The 27,719-nt window shown below is 38.6% G+C and overlaps 1 protein-coding gene and 1 long non-coding RNA gene across 2 annotated transcripts; both read right to left on the bottom strand.

The window, feature by feature from the left end:
• Positions 1-272: 272 nt before the first annotated feature.
• ITM2B (integral membrane protein 2B) lies at positions 273-27,719 on the bottom strand. Its single transcript, XM_049853108.1, has 6 exons — positions 27,428-27,719; positions 7,767-7,895; positions 5,386-5,592; positions 2,260-2,370; positions 1,564-1,714; positions 273-525 (listed from the first exon to the last, which is right to left on the bottom strand). Exons 1-6 carry the CDS (start codon positions 27,542-27,544, stop codon positions 440-442), a joined length of 801 nt encoding a protein of 266 aa, XP_049709065.1. The 5' UTR covers positions 27,545-27,719; the 3' UTR covers positions 273-439.
• LOC126058152 (uncharacterized) lies at positions 10,814-27,421 on the bottom strand. The gene is made up of 2 exons (XR_007513119.1): positions 26,859-27,421; positions 10,814-25,588 (listed from the first exon to the last, which is right to left on the bottom strand). It is a non-coding gene; the product is annotated as an uncharacterized LOC126058152 (long non-coding RNA).

Genomic DNA, 27,719 nt, shown 5'->3' on the forward strand with positions numbered 1-27,719 from the left:
TTCAAAGGCTCTAACAAGCTAGGTAGCAGAGCAACTAACAACTACAGATAAGTCACTGTGGTCCACTTTTAGGTATGCATATATGTATGATTATACTTTAGGAAGCCCCTCCTCTCTCCAGGATGCATAATTAAAAAATCTGCATAAATGATTTAAAAGAAAGTTTAATTCTTCTCAATACCTAAAATCTGCGGTGAAATGTACTACTGTTCTATGACTTCATCCAATTACTAATTCAAATATAAAAGACACCACACTTGGAAAGAAGAAAAGATTTTTAAAAGGTAATGGTTTTAATTGAATTAATGAGATGAAAAGATGGTAAGCCCTGTTTGCTACTTACATGAAAGAAGATTTTAAAAAATAATCACTGCACAAAATACAAAGGGTGGGGTTATGCTGCTGTATTAAATCTCTCCATACTGTTTTTCTTGACTGTTCAGGAACAAATTAAAGTTTCCACAGCAAATTTGTTTTCAAAATGCCGAATTGTAGCACAGTTGCTGGCTTCACGTTTCTGAATACCTATGTGAGAGAGAAAAGTTTTTAGTAATAAATATTCACATTAGTCCTTAGTTATTATTTAGACATATAGAAATAAAATACTCTGTATTCCACAAACTTCTATGGTTTGAATTTTTTTACACTGGAGAAACTATTTGTTATCCCTTTTCTAAGTATCTTAATGGATCTTATCAACAATAATAGCATACAGATTACCTACAAATTTATTAATTTGAAGGTATTGCAAATATTCTGTATTTTGACTACTGTGGTGATGGTTACATGACTGTATATGCATTTGTGAAAACAAACAACTACATGCTAAAAAGGGTGAATTTTATTTTAAGAAATATGGAAGCAGGTTTCAGGTAATTTATACAGTCCAAGGTGAGAGAAAAGTAATATTAAAAATGCTAACAAAAGTCAGGAAAGTAGTATTACTGGGTGCCACAATTTCAAAGAAATCACACCACAATGCATATGAATGGCACATCTTACTTTAAAGCACTTTTATATATACTTGCATTTATTTTTACAAGATCTTGAAGGAAATGGGGAGATACTGTAGTCCTTATTTTCCAAGTGAGAATACAAAGGCAGAAGCGATTTGGCAAAGCTAAAACATCAGTCACGTCGATACTGTTAATAACTTGCACAAATTCCTTTCCGACTAAACTGACTGATTATCCTCAACGTAACCCAAAAGATAAATGGTCTGCTTAGAACGCAGACCCCTAAGCATACACCTTAAGAGCCTCTGGATAGAAAGAAGCCCTGAACTATGGCTGAACCGAAGTGGGAGGATGTGAAGCTGGATGGGGGGACTACCAGCACACTTCAAGGCAGTGACATGTCATACCTGACTTTTTCTATCTTACAAGAGTGGATTTAGAATTAAGACGCTTCCTTGAAAATCTGAAATTAAACAGTGACCAAGTTAATTCTCCTCATTCCTGGCAAGCACGTTAACAATGACTAGCCTTCATCAAAATCTAGTTCAACATAATGAAATGGAACAATGCGCTCTTCTATCAACATTTTAACACGAAAAAGCATTACCTCTAATAGTTTCTCTGCGCTGCAGTTTGTAAGTTTCCTTGTCATGGCACAGTCGGTAAATAAAGAAACCCAGGTGATCAACATTTTCAATGCGATCAGTGATAACCATGTGCTCATGAATCAGATAGGACTGAGGCAAATAGGTTCCAGCCTATATTTGGAAAAGAATATATTACATAAGTATCTCAAAACATACACTGAGCAGATAGACTAGGAAAATAAATGGAATTCTTAGAAATTATAGTTTAGGACAGGGGTTGGTCAATTACTGCCTGCTGTCTGGTTGCCCAGTTTTACTGGAGCACAGTCATGCCCATTCCTTTATATACTATGGCAGCATAGTTAACAGCCATAAGGCATAGACCTTTTATGGCTTGAAAACCTAATACTGACTCTTTGGCCCTTTAAAGGCATTAAGGAAACTTCCTAAGAACCTTTTAGAAGTTCTTAAGAACTTCTTGAGAAAACTTTTGCTGTCCCTTGCTTGTCAACCAATGTGTGTATTTCTAGAAAATTTTGAAATGTAAGACATTAAAAACAAAATCCCTAAGGCAAAACCACAAAGTAGAATGACTCTTAAGATTCCCAGTCTTAGTTCCTTTTTGTAAAATTTAGCTATCAGGCTAATTTCTCCATAGGGAATGCCAAGACATTATAACAGCATCATTAATGGAAAATAAGAAAATATTTTTATACCTTGATGTTAATGAGTAATTCCAACAGGTTTCTGGGTGGCATAACAATTGAAGTGTTCAGAGGAATCACATAGCACTTATCCAGGTTAAGATCTAAATAGGCTGTAAGTTTCTGTGGAGAAAAAGATATATTTGAACTAATATTTCTAACATAGGCAGCAACTGTATTATTAAAAATAAGTTGTACCACTAAAATAGGTGGGCTTTAGAATGTGTAAATTGCTCTCCTGCATTTCAACAAATCAAGAATTGTGGGATAAGGATGGCGGTAATTAGGAAAGGGAGAGGAAAAATTATTTGTACAAATAATTGATAATCGTAGCAAGGGCTTGTTTCTAATAATGAGTGACAATACTTACTAAAGTCAACTGCAAATAACCTGTCATCTGGTTAAAAGATTTTGTTAATTACCTCACTTATCAGTCCTAATGGCCAGTACGGCACGTATCCTCTGTATGTAATGATCAACTTCTCTCCTAGGCTTCTACGACAGCACTAGTTACTACCATCCATAGATGAATTAGAAAAACAGTTGCTTAAGTGCTTTTCTATGTTCTGTGGTTCAGATGAAAAGCCCCAGTTAGGAAACACTGTCTATAGGATTGTCTTGAGGATTAAAAAGAGTTAAACCATGTAAACACTTAGATTTTTAGAAGCTCTATTATGTATTGCTAACCAAAAGGTCAGCAGTTCGAATCCACCAGCCGTTCCTTGGAAACTCTATGGCACAGTTCTACTTTGTCCTAGGGTCGCTGTGAGTCGGAATCCACTTGACGGGAATGGGATTTTTTGGTTTGGTTTATTTTCTTTGGATATAGTATTTTGAAGTAACTGAAGTGATATCTAGCGATAAGCCATTATCTCAAAAAATATAGAAAATGAGGATATATATCCTCTGGCAGAATGTTCCAAAATTACTTATTTATTCTAATAAGATCTACTTGTCAACTATTTCTTCAGATTTTAAAATGTTAAAATACATCAAATAGTCGTAAAAAACCGGCTTATAGACATTCATCAGCTACACAAAAGTTCACAAAGCTAATCATACTGGTATGTTCGAATATTCAAAATGGCAAACTTACAGACAGACATATACAACACAGGCAATATGTGAACTTCTGAATTCTGTTTTGAAAAAAATAAAACATTCTTGGTAGAACTGGGGAAATATCAATATGAAAAACCAAAGCCAAACCTGTTGCCATCTAATTAATTCTGACTCACAACGACCCTACAGGAGAGTAGAACTGCTCCATAGGGTTTTCAAGGAGCGGTTGTTGGATTTGAACTGCTGACCTTTTGGTTAGCAGCCAAATGCTTAACCATAGCACCACCAGGGCTCAGGTGTTAAATATTATACTATCATGTTAATTTTCTTAGACGTGATAATGATACTGTGATTATGCAAGAAATGGTACTCATTGTTCAGGGAAACTGGCTGAAGTATTCAGGGGTGAGATGAGACAAAAGGCAAAGAAGCAAATGTGACAAAATTTTAGATCCACATAGAAAATTTGGGGGGGTACTGTATTTTCCTGTCAACTTTTCTGCATTGTATAAAAAGCTTCAAAAGCTGGGGGCACATGTAAAGGAGAAATCAGATAGAGTTAACAAAACGACAGCACTAAAATGACTGATTCCTGAAAATGCTACACAGAAATGGGAACACAAAACAACTCTCATCTGTAAAAAAAGAGGAAGCACATGAGAAATAATAGTAATTTACCAGCAAAGGAGGAACAATTGTGAGGTAGGTTCAAGGGGGAGGGAACAGTTAACAAGATGGGAGAAGACCAGTTCACTGGGTCTACTTCAGGGACTCAGAACAGAACCAACTGTATGGTTCCTGGGAATCGTTTTAACTCAGTACTCAAGTCACTCCTGAGGTTTACCATTCAGCCAAAGATTAGACAGACCCATAAAACAAAATGAGACTAAATGGGCACACCAGCCTAGAGGCAAGGACAAGAAGGCAGGAAGGGACAGGAAAGCTGGTAAGGGGAACCCAAGGTCAAGAAAGGCACAGTGTTGACACGTCGTGGGGTTGGCAGCCAATGTCATAAAACAATATGTGTATTAATTGTTTAATGAGAAACTAATTTGCTCTGTAAACCCTCATCTAAAGTAAAAAAAAAAAAAAAAAAACAGCCAACCAAATGTTGCTGGTTTATCTTGGAGGGCAGAAGAAACTCAAGTCCATTTTTTTGTTTGTTATTTATTTTATTATGCTTTAGGTCAAAGTTTACAGAGCAAATTAGTTTTTCATTAAACAATTAACACACATATTGTTTTGTGACATTGGCTGCCAACTCCATGACATGCCAACACTCTCCCCTTCTTGACCTCAGGTTCCCCATTTCCATTCATCCAGCTTTCCTGTCCCTTCCTGCCTTCTTACCTTTGCTCTTGGGCTGGTGTGCCCATTTAGTCTCAGATATATGGCTGAACTACATGTGTTACTGTTTGTTTTATGGGTCTGTCTAATCTTTGACTGGAGTTACTTCAGTACTGTGTTAAAAGGGTGTCCATACTCTTGGGATTTCTCCAGTCTCTGACAGACCAGTAAGTCTGGTCCCTTTTTGTGAGTTACAAGTTCATTCTACATTTTTTCTCCAGCTCTGCCTGGGACCCTCTATTGTGATCCCTGTCAGAGCAGTCAGTGGTGATAGCTGGGCAACATCTAGCTGTGCTAGACTTAGTCTGGTGGAGGCTGTGGTAGTTGTGGTCCATTAAACCTTTGGACTTTGCTTCATTCTCCCTTGCTTCAGTCAGGGTAGACCAGTGGAGTACCTTAGATGGCCGCTCACAAGCTTTTAAGACCCCAGATGCTACTCACCGAAGTAGGATGTAGAGCATTTTCTTTATGAACTATTTTATGCCAACTGAGCTGGATGTTCCCACAGACCATGGTCCCTAACCATCAGCCCAGTAACTCGGCTCCTCAGGAGTCTGGATGTGTCTATGACCATTTTCTTAAGTAAAAGTCCATTTTCTTAAGTAAAAGCTAAACTCCAAACAAATTTAAATAATGTGTTGTTAAACTAGCAAAGACAGAAATTTAAAATGACAAAAGGCATCAACTGAAGAACCTGCATTCTTTCTGCAGTCTGGACACCTGGCTCACCTTGTTGAAGTCATGAACAATGTTGGCAGGATCACTATCTGCAAACTCTGGGACAGGCACGCTGATAAATTCAACCTCGTCTTCTTCAAAGATCTTAATATTTTCCTCAATTGTTTGGTAGCGAGCAGCTGGGGCATCGGCAGAAGCCTCATTTAAGACGACATCATCTTTGATGTACTTTATTCCACAGTAGTATACGTCATCTGGCTATACAGAGTTTAAACACCATTTCAGCAATTGAGTAGGAGATAGGTTTTTAAATATAAGTATTACTTAAGCTGCGACCTCTAAATAGCATTTTGCTTACAAACTCTTACTTTTAGATGACAAGCCAGACAGTTTAATTATGGAGTTAACACATTCTTTAAAACCAGGTTCTGAAGTATTACCAAAAAAAAAAAAAAAAAAAACCCATTTCAGAAAAATGAGAAAAGCAGCCGATTGCCTTTCTACCTTTTGCATTTGACAACTATAGAATATAAAAGCAATCACCCCTCTGGTGACAGTAAACCTGAAGAAACACACAGGCCTCCTTCTACCTGTAGGCATTACTTTAATAAAAGAATATAATTCAGAAACTATGTTTTTCTGAAAAAACACACTTTATAAACTTTTTATGTGATTCACTGATAATTTTTCTGAAATCTCTATTATGTATGCAAGTAGTTCTGATTTCTCCTTAAATATATCACAACTCTGAGTGAAATAGTCAAATAGATGCAATAGATGTAAAAGGACAAATGTCATATGCTTCTGCTTACGGGAAACATCTAAAATAAGGCAAATACATAGAGATCAAAGTTTGTTAGTGAACATGAGGGGCAGGAGGGAAGGAAAAGGAGTTACTGTTTAAGGAGCGCTGAGCTGCTGTTAAGGGACAGAAAATTCTGGAAACAAATAGTGATGAGAGATGCACAACATGGTGAACATAATTACTGTCCCTGAACTGTAAAAAGTACTCGTGAAAAATACTGACAAAGCAAATACACGTAAAATATATCGAAAAAGCAAGTGTTTATGTGTTCACCACACACACAAAATCACAATTCAGTGGAAAATACCAGATTATAAATCTTTATAATATGGTCTCATTTTTGCAGGAAAATAAATGTACACATAATAAAGACTTGGGGTATACAGCATCAAGACACCGAAGGTTAACTCTGCACAGTGGAGTTCCAAGTCATTTTTTCTACATTTTATATATGTATATATCTCTCTATATGGATATATATTTCCTGTAAAATACTCTATTAAAAAAAAGATGACTAGTTTTTAAAGAAGGAATCTGAGGCTATTACCTCTGACTGGTGCAATTTAATACTTTTATGTATTTTTTAATGAATATTATTTTATAATCAGGGAGGTTAAAGCACTTATCTTGGTAAAGACAACACGAGGTCAAAGCTCTACTAAGCCTAAAGTATTCAAACGATGAAAAAGAACACCAGTGGGTACTTGTGTTGTGACTCAGTTGCTGTTTTAGGAATTTAGATAAGAATTGATGGAAGTTGCTATAAAACCCGTTGCCGCTGAGTTGATTCCGACTTATAGTGACCCTATAGGACAGAGTAGAACTGCCCCATAGTTTCCAAAGAGCGCCTGGTGGATTCACACTGGCTGACCTTTTGGTTAGCAGCCATAGCTCTTAACCACTAAACCACCAGGGTTCCTAAAGTTGCTATAGAAGCATAAAATGTTATCTGAATAATTATACTTCCCTGCTCTCTACCAATATGCCATCATCCCAAAAGATATAAAAATGAGCATAAATAAAACTTAAAAAAAAAAAAAATTTATAGCCTCTGGCAGAATCTTTCAAAATTCTGTAAAATATTTTAGTGAAATCTGGTTGCCAAAGAGAAATATATCACAAAACAAAGCTAATAAATCTATGTCTTAACCATTGGCATTACCATTGACCTCTCTAGGTCATAAACCACCAAGTGGGAAAGAGGCACAGGGACACGATACCAGTGTCTCTGGGCCCAAGAGAATTTTGTGGGGAGCCCAGACTGGCTATCAAGTTAAGAGTCTATCAACATTACAGGATTTGCGGCTCATGTATTTATTCAGCTGGCAATTGATAAAACTACACCTCTTTAGCCATTAATTATGGTAGGAAAATGAAGATTAGTCAATTTAAAAGAAAAAAAAAAAATCACCCAACAATTTATACCCTTTAGTCAGCAACATTTCAAAAAATGGTACTCTGCTTTTAGTGATTACCTAAAATGTCCAGATTTTTAATAGAGGTTTAGAATCGGGGCCGCTATTGCTGAAGACCACAGACAAAAGTACAAGCTGAGGGCACATGGGGGCCAGTTTTCTAATACGCATGGAATAGTATTTAGAACAGTACTTAGAACTGTCCCACTTACTTGAAGAGCAAAGTATTTGTACAGATACGCTCCTCCCAGAATGACACCCGCAAGCATGAATGCCAGGCCAAAGCACATGCACCAGCACCAGGCTCTTCTCTGGCCAACTGGCACCACTTCATCTGGGTCCTAAAACATGAAGAAGGCAGACGATCAAGGTCATATCTCATCAGAATCACAGAAAGCTGAGGTTTGAAAGAAACCCTAAGGGTTATAATTTTATAAAGGAAGACTTAAAGACCAAGGGATGTCAGGTCTCTAATCAATATCCGCCCAGGAAAGGTTAATGGTGGCACCAGGATCATCACAATGCTTCTTCTGCCTTCTCTCAGTTCCCCATCTGCTAACCATATCGTAAGCAATAATACACACCAAAATTTTCTGCTTTCTATGCACAATTCCAGAAACCCTAGTGGCGTAGTGGTTAAGTGCTACGGCTGTTAACCAAAGGGTCGGCAGTTCGAATCCGCCAGGTGCTCCTTGGAAACTCTATGGGGCAGTTCTCCTCTGTCCTATAGGGTTGCTATGAGTCGGAATCGGACTCGACGGCACTGGGTTTGGTTTTGAGTGCACAATTTCTGGTGATTAAAATACCTTCTTACATTAAAGAATTCAGAAAAGGTTACAACACAACTCTGTCATGCAATGTTATGGCACTGGGTCCTGTGTATTACAAAGTCAGGCTATCTCTATAGTACATCATTTATAAAATTAAGTTAAATTATGTACTAGATTGCTGTAGGTAGCTTGTACTTCATATCAGATATAAACCATCCTAACAACCCAGAAGAAAATAACAGAAAAATAAAGACATAATAATATTAAATTAAAATTCTTTGAACAATTAGAATCTAAAAAAGAGGACTAACTTATCACCTAGAAGTAATCCTACAATTTCACTACCCCACCCTAAAAGAATCCCAGTTGGATAAAGTTTATCTTATTTTTAAGACAAGAGTAGTAGTAGAACATGAAGAAAGATTCAATAAGAAATAAACTTACTTGTAACATTAAGAGACATACAATCTGCATGTAATTGTGAGAATTTCTGATTTCCACACACTCAAGGAAATAATTTCAGATTAGAATATCATCTGGGGTCATGATATCTGGAGTCCCTAGATGCTTCCTTTGCCCTTCTAACTTAATCCCTCTTCTCTGTCACTTCACCAAGTTATAGGTAATTTCTCATTTGCACTCAGGTTCATGTGCAGAGAGCTGACAGAGACAGGGAAATTAGTTGCTGGTGCTACGTAACTACTGGCTCAAATGAAACAGTACAGACAGCAAAGAAAAGGCTTCAATTGGCTTGAAACCATAGTAATGAAAGGTGTTCTAGTTTGCAGTATACATGCACAGACTCTCACATAACTGGATTCTTTCTTTTACTGGGGAAAACCCAATATGGGATGGCCTAAGATAGGACGTGGACTTGGCCTAAGCCTCCATAGAGGAACAGAAAATAAAGAGAAGGCAGACGAAGCAAGAAGAAAAACCAAATGATCAAGGCACAAAAGCAGGGTGGGTGTATTAGGCCAGGACAATGGACATAGGGAAAGTAAGATATTCAGTTAGGGAAGAATGAAAAGCTGAGGCTGAATATGTAAAGTGACATAAGGATCAGAAAACTGTGAAAGCGTTGTACTCTGCTGGAGCAGGCATACCTGTCAATGTACTCTGTGTATTCTTAAAACGAGTGCACTAAAGGTATTATTTAATGAAAATAAGCCTAGAAGAATTCATCAGGCCATGTAATATGATATCCCATCTGTGAAAAACATTACAAGAATTCCACTGGGTCATGAAGTATTATGAAACTTGAATGATAAAGTATACATGTTTTGCTTGAGCCCAACATAAACATCTGAGGAGATAAGAAATAGTTCCTAGCACAATTAACTGTAGGGTGGAGGAGGTGGGGATGGAGAGGACAGATCGAACTGGTCATTTCTAAAACATTTGCTAACAGCTGCCAAGACAGCCAAATGTGCGCCCACACCCACCCTGTTTGGCAGGCTCTTTCTTGGAGCAGCACTAAGATGAATAGCCAAAGAGCCCAGGCAGACACCTGTAAAAGAATATGCAGCCCCAACTGTCGTTTTAAAATATCATTTTAACTCTTCAACAATTATTTCACGAATAATTATAAATCTCTGCTATGTTCCCAGAGCTATGTGAGGCAGTGGGAATACAGCTTCTGCCAAGGAAGAAATCAATCTGATCAGTCCAGAAGAGAGAGAAACGCAGAGAAATAGCACAAATGTGGCAGAGGCTCTAACAGGAGAACGTGCAGAGAGCACAAACATGGCATGGGCTCTAACGGGAAAGCAGAGAGAGAGCACAAACATGGCAAGGGCTAACAGGAGGACGCACACAGAGAGCACAAACATGGCACGGGCTCTAACAGGAGAACACACAGAGAGCACAAACATGGCACGGGCTCTAACAGGAGAACACACAGAGAGCACAAACATGGCACGGGCTCTAACAAGAGAACATGCAGAGAGCACACACATGGCACCAACTCTAAGAGGAGAATGTGCACAGAGCACAAACATGGCATGGGCTCTAACAGGAGGATGCACACAGAGAGCACAAACACAGCACAGGCTCTAACAGAATGCACAGAGAGCACAAACATGGCACGGGCTCTAACTGGAGAACATGCAGAGAGCACACACATGGCACCAGCTCTAAGAGGAGAATGTGCACAGAGCACAAACATGGCACAGGCTCTAACAGGAGAACGCACAGAGAGCAAGGAGGGGCTGTGGAGGTGCAGGAAGACTTTCCTGGGAAGAGAAGGCTTGAGTGGACTGCTGAAAGACAAATACTCATTACCCAGGCAGAAGACAGCGTTTAAGACATTATACATAGCGCAAAGAATGAACAAAGTCATGGAGGCAGAATGCAAGGCATTTCCTAGGACAAGTAGTACAGCTGGATATGGTAGGGAGGGGCATAAGAGATGAGGACGGAGGGATAACTGCGTGCCAGATCACACAGGGCCTTTGTAACCACGCTGTGTTTGAATTTTCATGTTTGTTAAAAAAAAAAAAAAAAAAACTTTCCAGGATAATAATGGAAAAAAAATAAGCATATATCAAAGAATTTAGCTTATAAAACACTTCGCTAATCCACAGGTCACTTTTTTGGCACTCTGACAATGTGAAACATGGCTTCAGAATCAGGAAATAAACAAGAGTTGTTGAAGAGACAAATTATAAACCCTAAGTCCATGTACCACAGTTAATACTTCATAAAAGAGCTATCAGGTCTTCAATGTCTATTGAATCTCTTTTTATCTCTAAATTCCTAGTGATCACTTTCTATCCTGCATTAGAAGAATTTACATACAGGTCTTATCTCCATTCATATTCATTTTGCATTACTGGTAGCTCCAAGCCAAGCTTGGCACTTAGTTGGCATTCAACAAATATTTGATAAGTAAATAAATAAATTTTGGATACTTGAAAAAAAAGAAGATTGACTAATTTGATGACCCATGAAAGTAGAAAGGTAGGAAGCAACTACTGGAAGAAGGCATACCAACAAGAAACCAGCTACATCAGCAGCCAGCATGACGGGAGAACCAGAGGGAGAAAGACAACGTAAGAATCCGAGAAGGACAAGAGACATTTAACAAAAAAGGACAGCCTCTTTGGTGCTATAGCCCAGCTCAGCATTTATTAAGGGCCTGCTATTGGCAATGAGGGAAACCCTGGTGGCATAATGGTTAAGAGCTATAGCTGCTAACCAAAAGGTCGGCAGTTCAAATCCACCAGGCACTCCTTGGAAACTCTATGGGGCAGTTCTACTATGTCCTATGGGGTTGCTATGAGTCGAAATCAACTCGACAGCAACAGGTTTGGTTTCGCGTTTTATTTGCAATGAGGAGCAATGCTTAAAGCATTCAGCTGCTAACCAAAAGGCCGGCAGTTTGAATCCACCAGCTGCGTCCTGGAAACCCCATGGGTCAGTTCTACTCTGTCCTATAGGGTTGCTATGAGTAGGAATCCACTCAACAGCAGGGGGTTTGGTTTTATGTACTCTACTAGAGCCTGCGGAAAATTCAGCGTGATCAAGACATGGCTCATACCTTGAGGAGTTCACAGGCTAGAATTAACGTTATGTTTTTTTATGATATAGAGTAGCTATGAGTCGGAATCGACTTGATGGCAACAGGTTTTTTTTTTTTTATATATGATGGATAAATGGTGTTTAGTATTATGATGAGTCATGGAGACAGGATTAAAGCACATTCAAGAGGCAGAAGTTTTTAACCTAAGAGATTTATTAAAAGAGGTTTTTTTTTTTTATGTTCGAGTTTTAACACTTGAAAGTGTAATAAGCTTTAAACAATAACAACAAAAAAGTCACATATGTAAGATTTAAGGATAAAAACCCCATGATCATCTCAAAATAGATAGAAAAAGCATTTGGTAAAATTCAACTGCTATTCATGATACAATTTCTTAGCAATGAATATAGAATTCTTTAACCTGAATAAAATGAATAATCAAAATCCTGCAGTAAACTTCATACTTAATTGTGAAACTTTAGACTTACACTATCCCCTCTAAAGTTGGGAATACAAGGGATGCCACTAAAATTGTCCCACTGTTTCTATTCCACATTGTACAGCAATCCCAGCCAACACACAAATGACAGAACAAGATATTCATTATAGCTCCAAACTAGAAACAACCCAACTAGTGAATAGATAAATACATTGTGGTATTTTCTGGTCAGGAAATAGCAATTAAAGATTACATTTTTATGACCTAGCAATTCCATTCCTAGGTATATAACCCTAGATAAACTTTTGTATGTCAGACAACAGTCACTAAAACCAGCTGTCACCAGTAGATTTCAACTCATGGCTACATGTTTCAGAGTACACGCTACGTGTTTCAGAGCAGAGCTGTGCTCCATGGGATTTTCAATTGCTGTGAAGTTTAGGAAGTAGATCACCAGGCCGTGCTTCGGAGGTACTTCTGGGTGGACCTGAACCTGGTTAGCAGCTGACTACAGTAATTGTTTGAACCACCTTAAAAAAAAAAACAAAAAACAAAAAACCAAAAACCACTGCCACGGAGTGGATTCCAACTCATAAGGACCCTACAGAACAGAGCAGAACTGCCCCGTAGGGTTTCCAAGGAGTGCCTGGTGGATTCGAACTGCCGACCTTTTGGGTAGAAGCCACAGCACTTAACCACTACGCCAGCGGGGTTTCCTAAACCACCTTGGGATTCCTTAACAAAACAGTCACTACAAAATTGCAAGTAACAACAACAAAAAAGAAAAAAACCTACACAACCTTCAAGAGGAAAATTATACATTCGGACAATAAGGCAGCTGAAACAAATCAACTAGAGTTGCTGCTTTTCAAAGAAATCTTAAAAATATTGAACAACAAAAAAGAAAGCTGCACAAAGTGGTATGCATTACACTTAATAGTTAAAAAAAAACAGTACTACATATTCTCTGTATTTTTGTATGCTCTATTTCATAATTAGAAAAGGAAAACAAAAAGAAAAATCACCCATAAGCAAGAGCTGCTCACTGAAAATGCCTTTTGAGCCTTACCTGTCCTAATTTAAAACAAGTTGCAAAGACATCTCCTCCTCTTGGACTCCCATAAACTGGTATGCCTTAAATTATACCAATAAAGTCACACAACTCCCAAAGGTGCTGGACAATTATCATCTCATTAATCTCTCTAAAACCCTCAAGTATTTACCCCAGTTTATAAATGAGACACTGAAGCACAACGCTGGCCTATAATCACCTCAACACTACATCTACAAATAGACACTTCTTTCAAAAGCTTTCTCACACTTGTACCTTACTAATTTCAAATAAATCTTATCCTATGATAAAGTAAAATTATTTAACCAATTATATCTTAAGCAAATTGAGATAAATTGTTTTAGTGCTTCTGTTAGTTAAGAAAGAATTAGGTCACCTCACTGCCCTGATAGGGAACATCACAGAAAGTCCCTGATGGAGCAGGTGAAAAGTGGGATGCAGACCTCAAAATCTAGTAAAAAGACTGGACCTAATGGTCTGAGACTAGAGGGACCCCAGAGGACATGGCCCCCGGACTCTCTGTTAGCCCAAAACAAAAACCATTCCTGAAGCCAACTCTTCAGACAAAGATTAGACTGATCTGTAAGACATAAAATGATACTGGTGAAGAGTGTGCTTCTTAGCTCAAGTAAACACATGGGACTACGTGGGTCGCTGCTGTCTGGAGGTGAGATGAGAAGGCAGAAAGGGATAGGAGCTGGTTGAACAGACACAGGAAATACAGGGTGGAGAGGAGGAGTATGCTGTCACATTATAGGGAAAACAACTAAGATCACATAACCATGTCTGTGTAAGTTTCTGTATGAGAAACTGACTTGAATCGTAAACTTCCACTTAAAGCACAATAAAAAAAGAATTAGGTCACCTCAATCAGTTCCCTATGGCTTCAGTAACCGTGTTTCAATTATAAACTCAACTTAGATAAAATGTATGGGTTTTCATACTACTTTTATTCTGTTCCCAAACTAACAAATCACTTTACATCCTTCGGCACTTCTTACTTGAGCCCTCTTTACAGGACGAATGGAAGCTTTTAAGAGAATTTTTTTCAAAGTTCTCTGATATACTATTTCAATTACAGCAAAGCCAACAAAAATGCTTTAAGAGCCACACTACTGAAGAAAATATTTCTCAGGGTTAAAAGTTTTATTACAAAAAAAAAGGGGCGGGGGGGGCACGGAAAGACAGAAAAGAACCAATTTACCCCAACTCATGAGCTATTAAACCTTCAGAAGTAAACCTAGTTACAAACTGGTGATTCTACATTTTTAAAAAATAGATTTCTCGTAATTTTCTGAACATGTCTAATTCTCAACTACTCCCATCATTTTTTTTTTCCTCCCTATATGAAAAACAAACACATGAAGTTCTTTTCTAAAGTGTTGCCTGGTTTTGAACCTTGAGCTTCACATTTGGCTGTCAGACAGTATGTTTCCCTCTGGCTACTTAATTTCATAAAACCACCAATCTAAAACACTTCCCCATAAGGAGTTTTGAGTTATAAAGACTAGATTAATATAGTGAATAAAGCACCTTAATTCTTTAAATGACAGAACATTCTCTTGCAAAGAACAAATCCAAACACACAAGGCATCAGCAAACCAAAAATCGAGAGCCCAGAGAAAACCACATGTAGGAATCAAAGAGCTGTTTCGAAGAGCTCACCAAAGTGTCAACAGACAAAAATGATGAGAACGAAAAAAGGCTCCTTATTCCTGACACACCTATATGACATTCTGGAACAAGCAAAACTAAAGGAACAGAAAACAAATCAATAGTTGCCGGGGCCAGGGGTGAGGGGCAGAACTGACTACCAAGGGGTATGAGGAACATGTTGAGGTGATGAAATATTCTCTATCTTGACTGTGGTAAAAACATCACTAGATACTTCTGTCAAAATTCACAGAAATACACACTTACAAAGGGTGATTTTTTTCAGTGTGTAAATAACACTTGAATCCCCCCCTTTTCCAAATTTATGAGCAAGGACAGGGTTTTTTTTTTGTTTTTTTTTTTTAAGCCTCATTAAATGATACTAAAGAAGCTGAAAAAGACATAATCCTTTGAAGAATAAAAGGGTAAAAAAGATGATAGACAAGAAGTGTCAAAATTCTGAAGGATGAAAAGCAGCTGGACAAGTGGTATCTTAACCTCTCTCTCAGTTGTTGTTAGGTGCTGTCGAGTTGGTTCCAACTCACAGAGACCCCATGTACAACAGAATGAAAACACTGCCTAGGCCTGTGCCATCCTCATCATGGTTGTTATACTTGGGCCCATTGTTGCAGCCACTGGGTCAATCCATCTTGTTAAGGGTCTTCCTCTTTTTCGTTGACCCTCTAGTTTACCAATCATGATGTCCTCCTCCAGGGACTGATCCCGCCTGATGACATGTCCAAAGTATATGAGACGTAGTCTTGCCATCCTTGCTCTCTCTCAATTACTAATCACAAAACGTGTAGTAGTAATAGCACCCACCTCGGAAATGTTGTGGGAATCAGATGAGGAGATATATGTAAAGGATATACACAGACCACTGCTTGGCACATAGTAAACGGTAAGTGCTCAATAAATTATATTTTATTATCATTTCCATTGCCATCTGCCTTAGCTGGGAAAAGCAGGGCTTCAAACAGTTCCTTCCAGTTTGAACCCCTGCTGAAAATTTGCATTTCTGACAATTCCCAGGCAATGCGATGCTAACTGCTAACGTTGCTGGTTAAGGACCAATTCTGAGAACTACTAGTAGAGCAGTGGTTCTCAAAATTTATTATAACTAAGAATCACCTGAGGATCTAGTTAAACTGTAAGATTGTGATTCAGTATACCTGGGGGTGGAGAGGCACATTCTCAGCAGGGGTTCAAACCAGAATAAACCACCTCGAAGCTGTAACAAGTATCTGCTGGGGCTGAAGCCAGTTAAGAAGTAACCAGCCCAGAATACCGAAAAGGCCAGCTGAAAAAAGACACAAGGAAATAGCTTTCTATTCCCATGCAAAAAAAATAAACAGAACTGTGGTTACCCTTTTAAGATCTACTTAATAGATTCCAAAAATGATTTCCTAACTATATCCTTAGAACCACAAAAATGGTTTTGTGAAAGACTGTTCCAATAGTAGTATTGGTAAAATACCAGTGCTATTCAATGATACAGAGCTCTGGAGGTGCAGTGGGAAAGGGCTAAGGCTGCTAACAAAAAGGTGGGCAGTTTGAATACACCAGCCGCTCCTTGGAAACCCTATGGGGCAGTTCTACACTGTCCTAGAGGGTCGCTATGAGTCAAAGTTGACTTGACAGCAACGAGTTTGATTTTGGTTTTTTTAATTCAATGATACTGGTACAGAAAGGTTACTGCTACATGTCCTATTCACCTGACTTCCACTTTAGCTTTCTTTCTCTTAATATTGAAGCATCAAAAAGATATTATCTAGTAAACTGCTTATTATTAACAACACTGATTACAAAAAATACTGTGCTACAGATAAAAGTGGGGGCAGTGGGGGCCCAGTAGGAGAACTGTCACCTTCCATGCGGGAGACCTGGGTTCAATTCCCAGCCTATGCACTTCATGCGTTGCCACTGTACACTTGGCAGTAGAAGCTTTTGTGTTGCTATGATAATGAACATCTTTCATCAGAGCTTCCAAAAAAAATTTTTTTTTTTTTTTTGCTAAGACTAGGAAAAAAGACCTGGTGATCTACTTGTGAAAACCCAATGGATCCCAATGATCTGCAGCATCTCATCTCATTGTCACCATGAGTCTGGGTCTGACTGCACAGCTGCTACCAACAACACAAAGCACAAATCTCTGGCGGAGAAGCTAACCATCTACAGACATGTTTGCAAATGTTTCCAAATGAATATAAACATTTGTTTGCATTTTCTCATTCCCATAAATCAGTATCTATTTGACTTCTCAAATAGGATTGCTACTGTCAACCGTGCTAAAGTCCACAGGAGAAATTTTCTGTTTCATACACAAGAAAAACACACTTTTCTAAGTGATTAGTATTTTACGGCCAGAAATAGAACTGCTCCTTATGGTGTTTGTAGTATTGCACGGGATTTCACAAGGTCCCCGGGCCTTCTGTCAGTATTGGATTTCATTCACCACGGAAGTACAGCTAAGGTAAATTAGTACTGAGAGTCAAAACTGGGAATTACGCCAACATGTTCTGATTAATAAAGTTTGTTATTCTGGAGTTGGCATTGAGGAGGCTTAAAAGATGAGAGCTTCATCTCAAAGTACAATGACTACAAAACAGATCTGTCATTAATATACTTTCTTGCTAACAAATCTTAAAATAGTATACAAACAGCAATACAAAAACAAAAAGAAATTCAATTATTAAAGCCATTCTGTAACAATTTAACTATTATGAGAAATCTATGAAATTGGAACCAAATTATTAGCACCATACAAAATTAGCACAAGCCTAGGTTAAAAAGAAAAAAACAGGTCAGGACTAAATCAGGCTGTAACACTCTTAGGGCTGGACCATAACTTAATCATTTTTTTATTATTAGAACAGGCAGAATACCTGCTGCAAAGCAGAAAATTAACATAACATTCTAAAAATATTTCACTTTCCTACATATTTTTAAGGACAACCATTATTTCTATATAGTGTTTATTCAATTTACACTGTATAAAACTGTACTAGTGATACAATTTTGTCAAGAAAAATGGCAGCGTATTTTCAAATTCATACTGCTGAGTTTAAAGGCACTGGGGTAGCCAAAGACTAAACTAGCACTAGCAGGTAGATGTTTTGTCAACAGCATTATAAACAAATGTTATTTACAGTTAATAATAGCCTTTACCAAGAAGTCCTGGAAAAATAATGTTAAGCACTCAGCTGCTAACTAAAACGTCAGTGGTTTGAACCCCCCAGCTGCTCCTCAGGAGAAAGACCTGGTGATCGGCCCAGGAAACCCTGTGGCCAGGTCTACTCTCTCACATGGAAAATTTTATGGGTCGAAATCTTGTTCCCTACTCAATCCCTTTCCTAGCTCTTGATTCCAGTGAAAGCAGATACAGACATTTAAGTAGGCTATAATTAATACAGCTTATAGAATTAGTTCTCAGCTGCACTATGTATGCTTCTTGAGGGTTGGGGCTTTTTTAATCCCTACCTACAGTGTCTTGCCATGTAGCAGTGCTTCTGAGGACGTAATCAGGGCAGTTCTCAGAAAGCAAAGATCCCTTATGGTAGTTCCTAGAATTATTAAGTGGAAATACCATAAGAGATCATTTAGTTCAATACATCATTTTATAGATAAATATGGTAAGGCCCAGAGAAGTTAAGTAAAATTACTTGTGTGGCATCACAGAGCAAATAGGGCCTAAATATCATCTGAAACCATTTGTGCCTTAGGGAAGGACAAGCTGGAATTATTAGGTCAACCAGCTTAGGCAAGTTGACTCTGGTAATACGTGAAATGACACATGTAATATTCATATCCTGACTTCATACAGAATTCTGCTAGCACAGTGAGTTTACTTAAATCAAGCCATGCTAACAGTAAGCATCATATGTGTTAACGACTACAATAGTATTGCTGACCTTATGCCAGAGGACAGAAATGAACGACAGCAAACAATTTGTCAATAAAAATTTTCAAAAATGAAAGCTTAAGGAAAACACCAAGACGTAATGAGAAAATCCCAAGCTTCACATACAAAATACCAGAATGATCAGACCAGAAGATAATGGAGCCACGCCATCAAAATGCTGAGAGAAAAATACTAACCTAGAATTTTATATCTAGGTTAACTGTCCTAAGTTTGAGGTTAGAATAAAGAGTCTCAGGCATGCAAGGATTCAAAAATTTTATCTCAGACACTTTTTCTTGGGATTCATAAAACTGCAGATTCCACATGGGACGTAGGTGAAGGCCAGGATGATGACAGATTCTCAGGACATCCGCACAGCAACAGGCCTAGAATGCAACAGTCCTGACTGCAAGGCTGAAAAATGGCAAGTGGGAAACTGCCAACAAAAATATAAAGCTTGACAGCTTACCTGATGAGTCTGAATGTACGGAAAAGCAATTATACTGCTGTTAGTGAATGAGGATGAATTCTAAACACAGAGGAAATTAAGCAACCTTCCCTCCTGACCCAAGCAGCAATCCAGGGAAAATAAAGTTTTTGTTCAAGAAAAGATGTGTAATAAAAGTATATTACATTCCTCAAATGTAAATAATGTTTATGTAAACTATAAGAAAAACACTGAAATCAACCTAACCAGAAATTATTGTAACTACTGGGAGAACAGAAGACAACTATGTGTGCTGTATGTAAATACACAGAGTTTAATACTGATCTTCAGTATTTGGAAGGCTATATGTAATATTTAAAATTACAATCCATCAAACAAACAAAAACATGACAGAGCAGCATAAACAAATGTTTAGTGCAGAAATTCTCCAAATGTGGTCCAGGGATACCGTTTCAGGGGAGTCTGCACAATCAAAACTATTGTTATAATAAAACTAGATACCATTTGCTTTTTCCTTCCCTCTCATTCAGTACTGTAGAGTTTATCAAAACTAACGCGGTATCACAACAGACTGGATGCAGAAGCTGATGTGAGAAGCCAGCTGAGTGAGGTAGCAAGGTTCTGCACCCTGAATTATGACTCATCCTTAGCTCACAGGCCGTACAGAAGCAACGGCAGGCCGTAACGGCCACATGATGTGCCAACCCTACACTCCACTGCAAAGATTGAAGCAGACCTTCAGTGTTTTTGCCTGAAATTCTTGTAGGAATTAGTTCTTAATATTCGAAATTTGTATTTCAAATAAAACCCGATTTCCAGCTTGCTTTTAAAAACTGGAAAATCAGGCAACGCTGAACCCACTTTATTCTTTAATGGAAACGATGAATATTTTAATTGCTTAACAGGCAAATCTGGCTGGCCCCAGGAAACAATGAGTTTACCACCTCTGTGTCGGCAGTTCAAATCCACCAGGCGCTCCTTGGAAACCCTACAGGGCAGTTCTACTCTGTCCTCTAGGGTCGCTATGAGTCAGAATCAACTCGACAGCAGAGGGTTTGGTTTTTGCATAACATGTCTAGCCTTTATTTTGGGAAATCATATGTCCTAGTACTAAAATGAAAGAAATTAATGGAATTGAAAGGGCAAGTTATGAAAGATAAAAACTGAGAGTAGTATACATAGCTGAACAGAAATACTAACAAAATTGGCTGACAAAATGAACTTTAAGACATACAGACCTACAGAAACTAGCTCTGGAAATCACTGTTCCCACTATAAATATGGGTCTTTTGTATGCTGCAGCAACCCAAGTGATTTGTTTAACAATGCAGCTTATCTTTTTGGTTTTGACATTAAATAATTTTAAACATTACAATCACATTTAAAGCAGAAAAAATAATTCAAGGTTTAGGCTTTATGCTTAACTTATTCTGAAAAACACTTTTTTCAATTATGGTATTAAAAATCAAACATACAAATATACAAAAATCTATCACACAAAGCTTCTTGTTTCTTACGAAGTATGAAATTCTTACTATGCCAAAAAAGGTTTATTCAAGTATCTCAAATTTTCAAAGTATCAAATAAATAACACCATAAAAAAAAAAAAAAACCATACTTTGTGTCAATCTCCCAAATACATTTCCAAGATGTTTAAATTTGAAAATGGACTATTTATAAACTATAAATTTTATTTCAACATTAATTTCTCTTCAGTAACATTTATAATTTATATTAGCTATACATCATAAAATTATTACTCATAAAATTATTACTGGGCACTTATCAGAATTAAAAGACAATAGTAAACAATTTTTCTCATTTCTACAACTCAAGATTCAAAGTTTTGTTTAAGAATAAAAATAGTTTGTTCATTTTTCATTTTTCCTCAAATGAGGACAGAATTATAGAAATGCCACAAAAAGTTTTTCTATAATCAAAGAACTTAAAAAATCTGTATTTAAAATAATCTTCGGTCAATTGTTAGTAATACCAATAAAATGGGAACATACTGTATATTTTCTTAAAAGCTATTAAAAATATTTTTGAAGTGGCATTTTTTTAAGATATCCTTAAGGTCATACTTGAAATGTAATTTCCAATTTTCAACTTTCTGGCATCTTCCCTTTAAAAGGCTTTGTGCAGACAAAGTAAGATTTGGAAAATAATTATCTTTACACCTAAGCCTCTTAAAAGCATGTTTCTAGTGTTACTATTTTCTACATCTTTTAGACAAAAACCACCTCATTCAGAAATTCAGAACTGACAAATCCTTTAACAGGTAGCAGTTAAAGCCTGAAGAAATACTTTGATGGCAAAGTCTCTACCTCCTTCAGTCTAAGCTCCAAGAAAAAGTGCCAAGTTTGCCAAAAAGTTCAAGAAGATGAATTCATCAATGCCATACGTGAAAGGATACACATTTTCCCTGGATTTTCCTTTACTGATATTATGCTATACAAAGTAGTTCAAGAAGCTTCAGTTAAAAGTACGGATTCAAAAAAGTACTTTCTTTTGGAAAAATGGCTTTTTAATAGATACCCAGATATTTAAGTTATGGTATTTTTTTTTATCATAAAAGCTAAAAATAATAATAATAAAGTCCCAGAAGCCACAGCATTCCCCACAATTACTACTTATTACATCTTTTCTATGCACCCATTAAAAAAAACTTGTTGCTGCGATGTCGATTCCAAATCATAGTGACTCTACAGGACACAGAACTGCCCCATAGGGTTTCCAAGGAGTGGCTGGTGGATTCGAACTGCCTACTTTTGGTTAGCAGCTGGGCGCTTAGCCACTGCGCCACCAGTGTGCCTTTCTATGCAGATTTACGTGCAAACCTAGGGTTAGCCAACTTGTAATAACTCATAAATTAAATTCTAACGTAAAGAGGCTTGTGCCATAAATAAGGAACCCTAGTGGCATAGTTGTTGAGCACTCAGCTGCTAACCAAAAGGTCAGAGATTTGAACCCACAAGCAACACCGAGATAGAAATATGGGCCAGTCTGCTCCCATAAAAATTACCATCTTGGAAACTCTGTGGGACAGTTCTACTCTGTTCTACAGGGTCACTGTGAAGTGGAATCAACTTGACAGCAACAGGTTTGGTTTGGTACCATTAATATGTCTGAGAGATAGCACATTAACCTGATATGTGGCAGAGCAATATGCTTCCCTGATTACCAAATATGTTTAAGATGACAGGAAAAATGAAAGATACTATAGAGGAATCCTGATCAAAAGGGGGAAAATGCAGAGAATGTCAAATTCTCATGGACTCCAGACTTTCTGAAGCCACTGAGGCTGGCTGAACCCCTGAAACTATTTCCCTGAGATAATCTTTAAAACAAAAATATCCCCCTAAAGTATTCTTAAAACCAAACAATAAACTAGTAAAAAAAAAATACCTGCGTGAACATTATTACGCTCTTTTTAAGAACCATCTACATGGGATCAAAGTGACAACAGCAACTGGAAAGATTAGGTAGAAATCTTAGGGGGCAGTGAGCTTATGTTGATGGAGGAATAACTCAGAAAAGGAGGGTGAGAATAGCTGCACAACTCAAAAAATGTAATTGATGTCACTTAATTGTACACGTAGAAACCGTTTAACTGGTGTGTTTTGCTGTGTATATTCTCACCAATAAAATTTTTAAACTTATATTTTAAAAAAAATGACATGGGAACACTACAAACATGGGAGGGCCACAGGCCAGTATCTTATCCTCCAACTGCTCCATCCACAGCCCTGCCCCACCCTCTGCAGTGGCAACACCTCTTACGGCTTGTGCACAGAAGGGTCCTGCCAAGGCACCTGGGATGCACGCAGATATTAATTTATTTCCCGGCACTAACCCCTCACTACAGGATAAATATCCTCACGGAAAGTCAAAAGTTACAGCTGTAAAATTTTTAATGGTCACTGTTTACAAACACTAAATTATCTAACTATCCCTGAGCGATACAAACGGTTAACTTGCTATACTGCTAACTGAAAGGCTGTTAGTTTCAGGTGCCCTGGAAAAAAGGCCTGGCAATACACTTCTGGAAAATCACCATTGAAAGCCCTGTGAGCACAGTTCTACTCTGACAAACATGGGGTCACCAAGAGTCCAAGCTGACTTGAATGGCAGTTGGTGTTGGTGGTGAACTACATAACTAAATAATAAGATGCACTCTGGTTAAAGAAAATCCAGCTCCCAATCCTAAAGGTCAATACATTTCAGTAAACGTCCAGGATGCATTTTATGTTCCTGCAAAAAAAAAAAAAAAACCCAAAAAGCAAAAATACCACCAAACCAAAAAAAAAAAAAAAACCCCAACCCATTGTCGTCGAGTCAATTCTGACTCACAGTGACCCTATATGAAAGAGTAGAACTGCCTGCCCCACAGAGTTTCTAAGAAGCGGCTGGTGGATTCAAACTGCCAACCTTTTGGCTAGCAGCAGAGCTCTTAATCACTGAGCCACCAGCACCAACAAAAAATTAAAATTACCACAGCTTTATTTGTGCAAATAGGGAGTCAGATGCTATAAAAAACTAGAGTCCCAGCAGCCACTTTGTAGTGAGAACTCAGAGCTTACTGAATAAGGCATCCTTTTTTCCTTCCAGCTCTTATCCTACCCTATCTTCTTCCCCACACAAGCACTTTACTTTCCTCTTTTTTAAGAACATCTGCAACGTAGCTAGTATAAGCAACACTATTCATCAGCAAAATGGCTTGTGGTATACCTGTGAGGCAAACAAGCTCTTCCAAAGCCTGGTACTGAGGAAGGGGTTTCCTAAGCAGGTTGTTGTTGACAACTGCCGTTCTACAGTGAGGTAACCGAAAATGAAAATGTGGTTTATTACATAATAGTTCTATCCACTTTCTCTTTGGCCCGTTGTAATTTAATATAGGGAAGGAATGTAATATGTTAAACTGAAACACAGAAAGAAAAGGAATAGTTTGGTTAGGCTGAGGAGGCAGTTGTTATTTCTCACAATGAAAACAATTTAATTCCTGCCAAACACAATTATATAATCCTGGCATCTTTATAGAATTTTAAAACTTCTAGAGAAGCCCTTACAGACCATCTGGTCCTACCCTCTCATTTTACAGAGAGGAAAACTAAAAAAATTAAGCCCAAGATCAAGTAGTTACGTAATGAGACAAAACTGGGACTTCTGGCTCAGTCCATTAAGTCTTTTGAAATCTGCATATATATAACAATTTTTCAAGGTTAAGTTATAGACATAAACATAAATGAATGAATAGCTGCCTACAACATAAAACATGTATAGAATCTTAAATTCACCTATTCTACACAAAACCCAGGTCTTATTCTGCTGTTTCTATACCTTTAAGAGCTTGTATCCACTGGAACTGGTGGAGGGAGATGAAAACAGTCAAGTGGAAAATGGCAAGCTAGTTGAGATAATATAATCGATAGAAATGGCTCTTGGGATTAAAAAGCTACTGAAAAGACCACAAGATTGAAAAATAGGGCAATGAAGCCACTTCCGGAGGGTTCTTACCCTGAGAGAGAAAACAGGCTAAAAAAAATAGCTAAAGACAGGAGCAGTGTAAAAGTACCGGAATGCATGTTATATAAGCCAGCTGACTGGAGAGAGCTGAATTCTTGAGGCATAAGGTAGTGGAATCTGTGTGTTTAAACCAGAGTCCCAGACGATACCAGCACAGGTGGCCCTTAAAGGCACAATTGAGGAACACTGGTCTAGGCAGTTGAGATATGGAATGCTGTGGTCTAGAAGAGGATTTGGGTATTTAGAAATTCTTGCTCAGGAGTTGTGGGCTTAACTAATTGACCGTACGTGACCCTCTGAACCAACCAGACGAAGAAAATGCCCCAGGCAGAACACACGAAGGCCGATTCTGCAGAAGCCCAGGCAGTCAGAAGCGGTGTTTCCTGTTTGGTCACCACCAGGGAGCTAGAAATTATTATATAATCACTGCCCAAGCTCAAAGACAAAGATATCAGTTCTTTCACAAACGTCTGTCATTAGGTAAGATCTTCATTCACCTGTTAAGTGAAACTAATTATAAGGATTCTACTTTTAACGTAGAGCAATGTTTTGTCACCCACTGTAGAACAGAAGTCTTTCAGCTTACAGCAAGAAAAAAGAATTAGTCATTTGTATCTGCCAATTCATCCATGACTGCTTGTCTTACAAACGAAGACTGGCCTTCGCTGCTTAGTCCCAGTATTGTTCTTTGGACATGGGGATCTGAGAAAATAGAAACGGAAAACAATGCAGAGAGCTATGAATGCTTATTTTTTTTATAGCTGCTATTACCACAATATTTGAAGATGGTAAACTTGTGAGAAATTCTAAGGATCTGAAAATAACGTCAGTTTCAGAACAGAAATGATTTGAAAATTGTCCTAAGTCAGATTTAAAGCTACCAGATATATTAATTCTGATTTCTGTCCAAAGATTTTCATATCTCCTTCACTAACGCAGAATAGAAAGAAAACGTTCTGGAGTGACATCATCAGAGGCTTTCTCCCCCCGCCCCCCCACCTCTTTTCTGAAGTGGGAGGAGTTGTATTTGTTTACGGGATTTAAAATACAGATTTAAAACTGTTTTGACTGAGCACCTGACTCTCTCGATGTATTTTAGGTACGATAATTGTTACATAAATTTAGAGGTAAGATAATTTCCTAGAAGAACTACTGTCTGTGCTTTCCAAACATTTTCTTTTTAAGACCAAAACTGTTTGCAATGGATGTGGGAAAACCACCCTTTAATCCATTTAGGCAATCAGCTCAAGGTAAAGCAGTCATTAAAAATTAACCTCTAATGTTTGCATCTTTAACTAGATCATTTCCTGAAAATAAATACAGCGGCAGGCAGATTAATATGATATGCTCAAATTTTCTATATAGATGGTCTATTTCTCATTAGACCAAAATATAAATAATAAGGTTTACTACTTATAACTGACACACAAATTATTGGGTTTTTTTTTTTTTTAAGTTAAAACTAAGTTTACCCACGTCTTGAAAAATGCCAACAAAACAATAAACTAAGCAACATAGATAACTTCTACAGTTAACTTCCGCCGGATTGTCTTTTTGCAGCCTGAAGATCTGATAGAAAAAAGCTGTGGAACTTTTTAACTTCTGTGTCAATTACATTTAAAACGCTATTATTGTAAGCCACGAGAAGTAAAACAGTAACGGTTCCATTCTTTTACTTAGGCTAAAGGCGGAAATTTCCTAAAATAAAGGAAGGTATTACAACGGACGTGGGGGCAAATTTCTTAGGTTAAGTTTCACTTAGCTAAAAAGTCCTCAAGGGATACGAACTGAAGCGCCAACTGTTGGTTTTACGCTAACATCCCCATAGTAATTACTGACCTTTTTCAGGAATATTTCTGCTTTAATTACAAAATCAACAGCCAGAACCTACCCTGAGCCCTCACCTTGCTGTCTCCCCTCCCCTCTGTTCCCTTTCCTTTGCCCCCTCCCTAGACCCCAAGGTGAAGTTCACCTGCCAAGAACGACTGGCCGTGGCAAAAGGAGGTAAAGAAGAAAAACGCTTTTTAAATTAAGAGGTTTCAGCTGCTGGACTTAGTCCAAGTTCTGTTCAGCCTAGAAACGAAAGTAGGAAGCAACAGAGGTTTAGGTTTGCGATGATGTCAGCCATTTTAGGCACAATGTTTATTCCGGAGAGGAAGTGCCAAACTCGGTTGTTGTTTTGCATGTCGCTGCTGGTCTACAGGTCGAGCCACGTCCCGGCCCCACGCACCCACCCCTGGCTGCACAAATGACAGCGAACTCGGCACCATTCTTCCAGCCTCCTCTCCCGGCCTCCCAAGCTCCCGGACCCGCGTCAGGCAGGGCTTCCTTCGCACGCACTTCCTTACAAAGAAAGAAGCTGCGGCCGCAGAAGAAAGGGAGCAGCCCGAGAAGAAGGAGCGCTCCGGGACCCTCCTCGGAGCTCCTGCCCCGCGCCCGCGCGCCCTCTGCGCGGCTGCCCCGCGCTGCACTACCCGGCCGGGCCGAGACGCCCAGGTCCCCGCGCCTTCCCGCGCCCAGCCCGGACCCCGGCCCTCGGACCTTGCAGTCCACCGCGACGGCGTCGGGGGGGATGATGAGCGCCTCCTCGCCGTTCTTGGACTCGTCCTTCTTGGCCTCCTTCTGGGCCAGAGCCGAGTTGAACGTCACCTTAACCATGGCGCGGCCTGGAGCGCCCTCGGAGGGCGGCGGCGGGCTGGAGACGCGGGCTGCGGGCTCCCGGCTGCGTGTTCAGCCTCCTCGGCCGGGCTACGGGTGCGGCTCCGCGGCGGCTGAGGAAGAGCAAGCGGCTCGAGAGGCGCCGGAGCGGCGACTGCAGCACAGCTGTTGCAGC

This window comes from Elephas maximus, chromosome 14 (assembly GCF_024166365.1).
Source record: "Elephas maximus indicus isolate mEleMax1 chromosome 14, mEleMax1 primary haplotype, whole genome shotgun sequence".
NCBI lineage: Eukaryota > Metazoa > Chordata > Mammalia > Proboscidea > Elephantidae > Elephas > Elephas maximus.